Below are 12,118 nucleotides of genomic sequence, written 5' to 3' on the forward strand. Positions count from 1 at the left end.
TTAAGGGGAACTGCAAAGACATGATAATTCTCATTACTTCATCAACCCTTTTCTTAATACACATTTGATCCATTGTTAACATAAAAATAATGTATTACACCTTGCATGTAAAAAAAGATTCAATAAAATAACAAAATACTTTATATAAATATATCAATTAAACATTTTGTAGTGATGACACCGTTAATCAGTTTTGTGTTGTTCCAGCCAAAGTGTTGTTGTATTGACTTCAGGGTTCAATAAATCAACCAAATATTTCCATTTCTGATGATCAGATTCAAAAAATTACTTTCCTCTGCTCTTCAACTCTTCGAGACATAAAATCACATGAATATTACATGAAAATGAAAAGGAGATAAACACATAACGGTAATAAAGTTCCATTTTATTCATTTCATAACGTTCTGTGATGTAAGTGATTTAATTACAATGTAAAGAAAGAACTGAAATGTGTTAACATTGATTTAGTATAAGTAGGCCAAAAATAAAAGAGTAAGGCATGGCTTCTATAAACTAATGGTGCCAATTAATATAAAACACTGCAGGTCAAAATAAATATCGCTTTCAACATTCTTCTGACACTTCTCTATTTCACACTTCTTTCTATTTCTACGCATGTTGTTGCACACGGGGCTGGTTCACTTAACTTGGCTCATTTAATTGGTTCTGGTATCGTACATTGGCAGTTACAATATCACTATAGTTAGAGTATAATGTGCATAAAGTCAGTATTTTAATGGATGGTGATGATGTTGAGTGCATGAGCTGATGATGTTATTCACACAATCCTCCCCTGAAGCAGTGGACGACTCTCTCCTGGTGACTGTCGGCTCAATAGGTTCCACAACAACATAGGCACTGATGTTACCGCTGAACTGCCTCCATTACTGTCTTCTCTCAGTGGCTGATATTGTTTAAACCGCCTGCACAGAAACATGAAACAGGTGAGATTGGTGAGAATGGTTCACTAAAAACTAAGTTAAAGTAAATATGTGGTTTTACCCAGTGACATCTAGGAGTTTATATGGCATTAAATAGGGGCCTAAATGTCAAAAACATACAAAATCATAAAAAAGTAAAAAAGGAATGAAAACTGTTTAACTGTTTAAAAAGAAAAGAAAAAGAAGAAAGATAGTTCCAAGAAGTTTGGTACGGACCACAGACTCTATGTAAAGATGGACCACCTGGTTCTACTTACTCCCATCGTACAAAACGAGACATGTAAAGCAGCAGATACATCCACCTGTATTGTACACAACATGCCCTTACAAACCACTTCCACCACTAGTGCAAGACAAACCCACCATCGTTACGGATATCTGAACCCTGCCACAATGCAACACTGTAATGAATAATTATGAGGGCAAATGTAGCAATGATCAACTTAACAATTCATTCTAAATGAACACGTGATTCACTTTATAAGTAATGAGATCAAACTCTAAATCTTAACCATAACAGCCTCTCTTTTAACCCAATACTTTTTATAGCATCAAATAACTCATTAAAACCAAACACATTAGAAAATGAAAATTGGCACATACAGTACTTTAGCATGATAAGAACTACATAAAATGGCAAAAACCATCTTTGGAAAAAAGTTTGAATTTTTTTGTTTGGCCCATGTCCCATCTGCTAACATAGAGGGAGCGAGGTTACTGCAGCCGGCCACCAGGGGGACAATCAGGATGTTATGGCTTCACTTTTTGGTAACTGTCCCCTCAGTATGAACTGTAAACAATTTGGTGATTCCTTAACTTTTCATCCAGAACCATCATCAGGATAAAATTTCAATTTGTCCAAAACTAAAATTAATGTCCAAATACCTGCAAAGCTATAGGTAGCAGATTTTTTTTTTCTTTTTGGTGCTTATTAATGAATGTTAGCATTCTGACACACTACACTGTGATGGTGAACATGGTAAATGTTCCCTGCTAAACAACAGCATGTTAACATTGTCATTGTGTGCATATTAGCGTACTGATGTTAGCTCAAATTACTGTTGAAAAGGCTCAGCTGTCAGCTGTCTGTTTGGGTGTTCCACAGGGATCAGTCCCCAGACCCCTTACTTTTTCTAAGGGCCCCAACACACCGAGCCAATACTCAGCCGCTGATCAATTTCCTAGCCCGTCGGTTAAATGAAATCACTGTGACTGGTATTTCAGCTCAGTGCAGGAAAAGAAAAACAGAATTGAAGAAAGCAAACAAACAACTAAATCTGAGAGGGTGTGAGATAAAAACAAACTTGTTGTATAAGGTAAAATTGTGTTTTTCAGCCACTTAGCTCTTTAGCAGATACGGTTTGTAATTGCATGTGTTAGTGTTTGCTAGCACATAGTAAATATCATTTGATTTTTCAACATCAAGTTGTGCTGATATTGTGCTAACTGGCTGGAATCCAACTTGTCGGTCTTGAGGGTCTTGGGTAAGATACAGGAGACATGAGGCCACCCAACAGGCAGCCTTCACCGTCACCAGTTCTTTGATGTTGGTTTGGTGTGTCTGGGCCTTAACACTGTATATGTGAATGATACTATACTGATGACTCAGTTTTACTGGTCACTTTTTAATATTGTGCATACTGGCTTATTGACATGGCTTCTGACACACCTAAACTGATCTGAGGCATCATTTATGTCATCACCTGTATGTTTCCTGCTGTGACAAATTAAATCTTCACATTAAAATGGAGGCAAAAACAGATTTTTCTTTTTTTTTTCATTCATATTTGCCTCACATTAAATTCATAAATTAAGTTAATAATAAATTAGGTACTCACCTGTACATCAAACCAATGCAACAGACAACACAGGCGAGAACCATTACCCCCAGGACTGTGGCTGCAGTTCCAGCTGGGGAACCACCAGAGGCTGCAATTGAAGCACATCATACAAATAAGAGAAAAATCTATAAATTGAGTAATTTAGTGGTTATTAGTTCATTTTTCTTTCACCCACCTAGTGTTACACTGACTCTAGCACTTGCCACAGCAAGACTGACATCATTGGTCAGGGAGACATTGATGCAAAATACTCCGGAGTCATTGAAGAACTGACGAAGGATCATTTGACAGTCTGGAGAGGGTGTAGCTGCATTACAGACCGTTTCCACCGGTGTGATACAGTCAGCATCTGATATGACTGTGCAGACCTCATTTGGCAGACTGGAGAAAGGGTAGTGAAAATGCAGAGACATAGTTACAAAAAGAACAATCATAAGTGGATATGTTATATTATAAATAATATTTTTTTTTTTGTGCTAAGCATAATGCTTAATAAGACAATACATATCCCAGTTTCTGTGTTGGCAACCTACAAGATCATTGTTGCAATACTTTTATGGACCATTAGTCAAAATCAATACACTTCTAAAGTTAAGCTGAACAGTAAGTGAACCTCTTGACCCTGCCTGGGTGCTCTCTTTATTGAGTTGATGGATGTTACTGCTCACCTTCCCTGACAGGTAATGGTGACGTCCACAGCATTCTGATCCAACTCAGTCGCCATTGCTACAACGTTGGTCATCTGTACAATCTCTACACTTTCAATACCCTCTGCAGGGTTGAAAGAGGCAGAAGGGGAGATTTAGACACCATTAAACCCTACTCGTTTACTATTAAAGCAGAACATCATCGAATGAAGTATAAACTGCCATAGCTACAAAAACTGTATTGACTCACGAATAACATCTACAGAGGTGGCGAGGGAGCCATAACGGTAGACCATGCAGTCAGCTGTCAGCTCTGGTGCTTGTCTTTTAGCCACAACGAGGGGAACCTGTGCTGGATCTGCTTCTGCCTCTGCTTGGACTTCAGCTGCAACGGCCTCTTCATCACCTGCTGGTTGTTTTGGAAAATAAGAAACATTTTGCCATAATACTTCTGTAACAAGAGACATCTTTTTATTTTCTGTATACTTATTTTAGTTTACAGTAAACACTCACCTGCAGGAGCTGCAGCTTCATTCTCAGTTGCCTGTACTTCAGTCTCAGTATCAGCAGCTGGTGCTGCCTCTTCTACAGCTGTGGCCTCAGTGGCAGCAGGGGCTACGATGTTATCAGCAGGAGCTTCTGTTTCAGCCTGGACCACCTCTGCATCAGCATCAGCATCAGCAGCAGCATCGACAGCTACGTCGACTTCTTGCTCAACAGGTACTTCGGCTGCAGGAGCAACAGTGGCAGCGCCAGCGTCCTCAACTGCAGCTTCTTCACCCTCTGCAACAGGTGCAACTGAAGCAGCAGCGTCAATCACAGGCTCATTTTCTTCAGCTGCATCTGCAACCACTGCGGTTTCATCTGCAACTACTGCAGTTTCATCTGCAACCTCTGCGTTTTCATCTGCAGCAGCTATATCGGCATCAGCAGCTGCGTCGGCATCTGCAGCAGTTGTATCGGCATCGGCAGCAGCTGCGTCGGTGTCTGCAACAGCTGCATCGATGTCTGCAGCAGCTGCATCGGCATCTACAGCAGTGGCCGCCTCACCTGCTGCTGCATCTGCACCCTCGGCAGCAACATCCGTTTCTGCAGCAGTGTCAGCAGGATCTTGTTCCTCTGGAGCAACAGCTGTGTCGACTACTGCAGGTGCTACTGAGGCAACCTCTATCGCCTCTGTGTCTGCATCAATGACTGCTTCTCCATCTTCTGCTTCAGCTGGCTGCATGGACGCAGCGAGGGGAGTGGCGTCAGAGGCAGGAACGTCCAGAGCAATTGCATCTCCTCCCTCAGCTGGTGCTGCAGGGACGGCTGCAGGGGTGGAGGCCATCACAACTACTGCTGGAGCAGCAGAGGCATCCATAGGAACAGCTGAAAGAAATGTTAAAGACAACTGAGCCAAACTTATTGCACACTTCTTATAGGAAAATATGTATGTCTGAAAGATAAAAAGAGAATAATTAGTTTAAAATCTCACCAGCAGTGGGGTTTCCACAGCCATTGGGGATGCTTGCCATCAGGACCACCTGAGGTTTGAATGTCCCGACTGTGAGGTACGTATGTGTGACGGTGAGGTCTCTGGAGATCAGGGTACCAGTGCTGTCACCAAAGTCCCAGCTGAAGCTGATGTCAGCGTTGTTGAGATACTGGCTGGGATCGTGGAGCTTGACGCTGAAAGCAATGGCTCGGTTCTGGATGAAGTTCTGGTCGTTCTCGTTAACATCATTGACTTGGGTGAGCGATATGGTGAAGGGAACCTGGTCTGAGGACGGAGTAAAAGACGTGGAGCTAGTTAAAGAAATAATAACAATGTAGAATCATTTTCCTCCAGCTAGGTTAGAAATTGTTGGCTAGGTCACCTGTGATGGTGAAGACCGTGGAGGCATAGCCGAGAGGGATGAACTTGTCTTTGCCGCGGCAGTGATAGATGACAACCTCCATGTTGTAGGAGCCCAGGGGGACATTGTCTGTACCGATAGTGAGGGAGGAGGAGGGTCCGTCTGCCACCTGCCAGTAACGCCCTTGAACAGAGCAGCATTGTAATTATTTACAGTGGTCTGGCGATCACAGTGAAAGTCACTGAATTCACAAATTTTGGAGACACTCCAGGTGTTACTTTTATCATGTAGAACATGAGATTCTACCATGTCTTTGATTTGTTGTGGAAGACAAACAGAATAAAGAAATTAACTTTTTATTTTCTGAATTGCGTTGAAGAACAGACTTTTGGTTAAAAAACATGGTGAAGAATGTCTCCAATTTTTTCTTAAATTTGGCACATGTTGGCTTCTTCTTACCTGGTGCTCTGCTATTAAATGAATGAATAGTGTCAGACTTTGCAACTAGTTTACCAAAACAGGTAAATAAAATAAAACTTCTTAAGGGGCGTTACAAATTTATCCACATTATACTAATTAATCAGGGAATAAGTTAACAAACAAATCATTTCCCTGAGTTAAAAGCACAATTTCAATACAATATGCATTTTCCTTTACAGTGTGTCTTCAAATGTAAAAATGTGATGATTTTTTTCATGACAGTTATAAAATGCTGGGGATCAGCACAAACAAGTTGTTTACTGAAAAGGCTTTGTTTGTAAAACGACCTGGGGCAAATATTAAACTTTCTGTAACTATACTATTAAAACTATTCATTTAAATGAATAATTTCTTACTGTTTTTGATATTTTTGTCAGATATGCAATGATAATTGTTGGGTAATATATATTTTGATGCTGTCTGATGTCAAGTCTCTATTTGTGTCAAGACAATGCATGCACGATAGCATGTACTAGGGCCCGTCATAATAGTGTGCACTGGGGCCTGTCATAACTTCCTTACGCCACTGCTGGAGGCAATGATGGATGGCATGACACATAGGCAAGACACCTGACATGCATAACACTATCGGAGAGCAACAAACAACAAAACCAGTTGTGTTTTAACAACCCATTGCTGTGTTTCCAGCAGCCTTTTTGGCAGTTTTTTACAGAGACATCGCTGCTTTTCCAAGGGGCCAGCCAAAGTATTTTAAGCCAAAACATCTTCTCCTAAACATGATCAAGTGTTTTTTTATACCTAAACCTAACTGCAGCATTGTTGAAATGTAAAGTGTTCTGTTCTTTGTCTCTATGGAGCTTTTACATGTTAATGTAAAGTATTCATGGCATTTGCAGTATTTTGGTGTCCTGCAGCATTAACTGCAGCTAAGGATCAACCTTGGTTTTTAACAGTAAATATTATATTAAAGTAAATATTATAAAATTAAATATCTTTACCCCATGTCTTCCACACAAACACATAGTGGGGTTTCTTGTTCTGGCTCCTGTTGAAGGGTGTACCATCAGGAAAAACTCCAGTCGACTGGGAGTCCTGGTCAGGATACACAGCCTGACCCGCCTGGTACTGTTGTCCTGAAAAAGACGACAGCCACAGATCATACATTCATAGCAATAACAGACATGTGATCATTCCAACTGTAAGACTGCATATAGTTATAAGGAATTAAAAAAAGGGAATAAATTGTCTTTTGACCTTTCATAATGAAAGTAGCACAGTTTCAAAAATCACATTGATTATGATAAATATTCAGTGGTCTAACAGGTAATTCACAGATAAATTTGTTCTTTTGCATAATCATCTGTACATTATTTAATGAGTTTTTTCTTACTAATTTCTTGATATGGGAGGTCTAAAAACAATTAAAATCCTTAGGAAACATCATGTCAAAAATGTGTCTTGACATTAAGATCATGTTGTAGTCAAACTTGTGATAAAATTATCCTTTCACAGAAAAGTTTCTTACCATTGATGGTACAGTTTTGTGCCCAGACCACCTGTCCGTCAGGCAGCATTGTCTGATTTGGTGGGAAATTAAGATTAATATTGAAGGTTGCTTTTGCTCCAGTCAGGGTGGGTGCATCATTTTTCAGATCAAAAGTTACTTCACCACCTGAAAAAAACAAACACATTTTAACATCTTTGGCTTGACCTGCAGACAGAATATTGTAACATTTCTGTTTTGAGAAACTGAGAAATGAAGCCTCACCAGACCAACAGTTCCTGAATCTTGGGTCTCCATCTTTCCATACGGGATACATCCGTGAGTTCCATGAGCGGTAACGTGTGAACTGACTTCTAGACTCTGGAAGAAATATCAAAGACTCTTCAGGAAAAGAAGCTACATTCTGCAACACATGCTATTTTCATAAGTTTCAACTAGCACATATGATGAAAAAATACATTTTTTTTAAAGCTTTTATTTCTAAAATCCATTCCTCAGCTGCAAAAAATGTACGTCAGTATTATTCAGCGTATGTTATATGATATTTATGTTTTGTTTGTGCCTGTTATACTATTAACTGCTTATTTCATTCGAATTAAAGTTGTGTACGCCTTTTAATAGAGGCACAACTTTTATATTTATTTCTATGATAATCAAGCAGGATTTGGACATAATGACAGATGCTTATGTAAATGAGAGCGGGTCAATGTTTGTGGTGTTGAGGAGGAGTGAGGAGTGTCGGGGTTCTTGGCGGTGGGAGTCACACGACCTGCAATCCCCCTCAATCCCTTTCATGTGACCATCAGCTGAGCAGCAGCATCAGTAATCCCAGTGAGAGGAATGAGGGATCCCAGACAACTGGCTCCCTGGGCTTTTTTCCTCAGCCTGTGATGTGTGTATATGGAAAAGCCATTGCATAAAATAAGATGATGAATGTTTTTCAATTTCCCAAGTGTGACAAGACAAGACCATACATGACAGAACAGTTTTCTGAATAATTGCACTGAATTATCATGGATGCAAACTGCCAAAAGGTTGTACATCTTCCCTCTCAGTGCGGAGCGCGTTAGCATGAAATAAGCATGGAAATGAGAGATATTTATTTGCTTTTCAATTTGTAGTCCAAACAGTTACAGACTAAAGCATGTAACTGATGGCAAAGCAGAACATTAGTCACAGACAATGAACATTAACCACTCTCCCTGTTGCAAAAACTCCATCTTAACAAATTATTTACACTCAACTCTTAAACTTTGCTTTTCGTAAAAGAAAGAATTAAGCTAACAAGATAGATAAGGTAATTCCTCTTTATTCGTATGCAGCTTTTCTTGCTTTAAATCTTTTATAAGAGTATCAAATGAAATACAAAAGTTCATTGTAATAGCACTGAGAAAAAAAAATTGAACTCACTTGTCGCAGTGGCAAATGTAAAAGCCAAAACCAGCAGCAGCAGTGCCAGAGTCCTCATCCTGTATTTGTTGGTCTGTCTCCTCTCTCTGAGCCCCGATCCTCACCCAGCAGTCCTGAACCCCAACACAACTCCCAGAGAGACTTAAGAAATGTCCTTTCGCTCTCTTTATGAGGGCCTCAGACCTGAATTACCATAAAGTTTCTTCTCACCTCTGACATCACTGGGAGTCTCGGACTGGGACCACCCCCTTGAGAAAGAACAGATATGAGTACTGCTTTCTTACTAATTATTACAAACTATTGTTGTGTTTTATAAAAACTGTTGTGTTTACTTGTTGACATTATGATCTTTTCTATTAATTCTTTTTCTCTGCCTGAGTTAGCAATGATTTTACTTTGTGTGTTATGTGTATTTTTGTTTGAGAACAGTGGTAGAATGTAACTAAGTACATTAAGTTAAGCATGGGTGGATGATGAGACAACAGGCCCCTGGGCACAGACATGCAAAAGGCCCCTCCACCTTCCCTACACAGGAGCAAGACACAGAATTTGCGCAGGGTTTGCCTTTTTTAATTGTTGTTGTCGTTTTGTGTATCTTATTAGTTGTCAAGATCTTTTTGTAACCTTGTGTCTCTGTGTGGTAATTTTGTGTGTCCCTGTGGTTGTTTTGTGTTTTTTATAAACATTTTGCATCTCTTAGGGATATATTAATGTCCTTTTTGGTAATTTTATTTCTTTTTGTAGTTCCTTTGCATCTCCTTATAGGTGTTTTGTGTCACTTTGAGGTCATTTTGTGCCTCTGAGGGGTATATTTGTGTATGTTTTGATCATTTTATGTATCTTTGAAATCGTTTTTTGTCTCTATGTACTTCCTTTGCATCTCTTTGTGGTCATTTTGAGTATCTTCCTGATCGATACATGTTAATTTGAGTGACATTTTGCAGGTGAAGGTTGGGGGGCCACTAACACTTTGGCCCCTGGGCCTGTTCCCAGTAGGCCCGTTTGGTGATCATTTATGAACTTAAATACTGTACTTAACTTTTGAAATACTGGTGCTTGAGAATTTCCATTTTATGGTACTTAATATTTCTCCTCCACTACTTGTCAGAGAGAAATAACTGAACTTTTTACTCTACTGCATTTGTTTTAAAGCTGTAGAGTTACTTTGCAGATTTACATTATTAATGCAAAATGTAAAATCAACAGCTAAATTAGGATAGGCCTATATTATTAAAGTAACCCAGCAGTATATAAAGTATATAACTCCATTTATTGATGTACACATTAATGCATCACTAATGATACTCCAGTAATATAGTATACATTATTCTGAAATGAATCCTTCTCCCCAATGAGTACTTTTACTTTTGATACCAAAGTATATTTTAATGCTAATAGGCTATTTATGTACTTTTACTTAAGTAAGACTTTGAATGCAGGGCTTTTACTTGTGACAGTGTATTTTTTACACTGGTATTTCTACTTTAAATGGAATAAAAGATTTGCTTCTTTCACCACTGCTTAAATGTAAACCATATTTAATCCAAATTTCACTCATTTTTTTCTGATTCCAACACAATGTGTCATAAATGCAGTCTCTCAAATAAGGAACCTCTAGAGAAAGGAACTTGTACGGTAATTTAATACAGAAAAAACGCTCCAAAAGATGGATATACTGCACGTTAATAATTCAAACGAACACAAAGTAACAGACGTGCCTCGAGCAGGACAATATTTTCTGAGTGCATTACTGGAAAATCAATGGATTCTTTCTGCGCAGTGTAAGTGAAATTGTTGTACATAATGCCTGCTCAAGGAAGGAGAGAGTGGTGAGATCTGTGAGCAAAGCTCAAGTCATGCCTGTTTTTGACGTATGACCTTAGAGCTATGTGTGCATGGGCATCACAAGAGCAGTGTGTGGGAGGCAAATCAATAGCATCCTTTTATTTCCTCAGCTATTCCTCCGTATTCAGCTGTCCACCTCAGGCTGCTGCTGCTCTAAGAATGTGTGCTCGCAGCAACACAGACACACCCATGCTCAGTTTATGAGGCATAATCCAAAGTTTCATTCAGAAGAGGACAAGAATGCATTTGAGGAAGGAGCTGATTGATTCTGGGAGTGATTAAAGAACAAAAAACCCATCTTCACTGTTAAACTGTCACCTTCTTGAATGTAAATGATTTTTATCAGTTCCCACGTCTGTTATTTTCCACTTGCTTGTTTATAATACAAATATGAGTCACATTAAGGCCAATGAAGCAGCTCACATGTCGCATTCAAACAACACAAGGCACACGGCATCAATAAATCCTGAAATAAGATATCATTATGCAAAATGAATTATTTATGTTATCCTGAGTGCCTGGGTTTATGTTGGATTAAAAAAAACAGTATCCATATCTCAAGTACCCTACAATCAGGCAGGATACTGTAAACTTGTATATTTATCAAAACTGAATATGTTTCTAATATGAAAGCAATTGCTATGCAGAGGAGGCTGGATTAAGGATTTTATTATTATTATTATTATTATTATACAAGTTTATATTATATCATATAAGTGATTCTGACAAAAAATTCATATTGTTTTCCTTAAAGAGTAAAATCTGAAGTTATAAAAGGTGGGAAAAAAAATAAAAGAAAAAAAGTGGATGCGTTCATAATAGTTTTTCAAAGAAGAAGGGCTGTGTGCACATCCAAAGACTGTATTACGTACCAGGTGCAGGACAAACAGGTGAAATCAAAAATTGAAATTGAAGAGCGGACAAGGAGAGAGAGGGAGCAGCAACAAGCAGAGGAACATGTCCGAATCCAGCTAAAGGTTAACACAGACGTTCATTTTATTTCCGTTATGTTGTCGGATAATTATACTAACAATCCGAGCCTATCTGTGTGAAAAAAATGCACTTTTAGTGGACGTATTTTGACGTTGTTTGACGCGGTCTGAGTGCCCTATTATTTAATATAGCGCGCGCTCACGGGCTGCAGGCAGGTCAGCCCTAGCTTCGTACTGGAGAAATGTCAAATATTGAACATCCTGTCACTCATTTAGACAAAAGTAGATCGGAAAATAGGGCCCAGGTTGAAAAAAACATTAGTTCCCCTTTAAGTGTATAATCACCTGAAAGTAAGAATCATTGGGTTTTATAACCTTAGAATGAGCTGTTTATTTCTACATAGGGAGCAGGTCCTCATCCATGGAGTCCACCATGTTGCTCCTCCATGTTTATACAGTAGCCCAGAACAGACAAACTAAACACTGGCTCTAGACAGGGCCACTGTAGTTAGCAGCCCCTCTGTGATGAGCGGTGTCAGAGAAACACTGATATGTAATGTGAAACTGCTTTATTCAGTGTTTTAAACTGTTTAAACCACCTGGTCTGTTTCTTTTGGAGAGGAAGAGACTTCTGCGGATAATTCAGCTCCTGGTAGAAACCTCTTGAACAATGAACTCTAAAGGAATCTTAACCGGGCGAAGTTTCAGCTGGTTGCAAT

The 12,118-nt window shown here is 39.1% G+C and overlaps 1 protein-coding gene across 2 annotated transcripts; it reads right to left on the reverse strand.

The window, feature by feature from the left end:
• Positions 1 to 364: 364 nt before the first annotated feature.
• Positions 365 to 8,777, reverse strand: pmela (premelanosome protein a). 2 transcript variants are annotated; one of them, XM_033625692.2, is made up of 12 exons: positions 8,623 to 8,777; positions 7,477 to 7,572; positions 7,234 to 7,380; positions 6,707 to 6,841; positions 5,289 to 5,450; positions 4,907 to 5,191; positions 3,943 to 4,800; positions 3,680 to 3,835; positions 3,451 to 3,553; positions 2,958 to 3,163; positions 2,780 to 2,870; positions 365 to 923 (listed from the first exon to the last, which is right to left on the reverse strand). In XM_033625692.2, the coding sequence occupies exons 1-12, from the start codon at positions 8,678 to 8,680 to the stop codon at positions 779 to 781; spliced, it is 2,442 nt and encodes an 813-aa protein (XP_033481583.2). In that variant the 5' UTR covers positions 8,681 to 8,777; the 3' UTR covers positions 365 to 778. The 2 variants fall into 2 exon arrangements, with proteins under 2 accessions (XP_033481583.2, XP_033481582.2); XM_033625691.2 differs by having other exon boundaries at positions 3,680 to 3,838.
• Between the last annotated feature and the right edge of the window lie 3,341 nt (positions 8,778 to 12,118).

This window comes from Epinephelus lanceolatus, chromosome 1 (assembly GCF_041903045.1).
Source record: "Epinephelus lanceolatus isolate andai-2023 chromosome 1, ASM4190304v1, whole genome shotgun sequence".
In the NCBI taxonomy this organism is placed as follows: Eukaryota; Metazoa; Chordata; class Actinopteri; order Perciformes; family Serranidae; genus Epinephelus; species Epinephelus lanceolatus.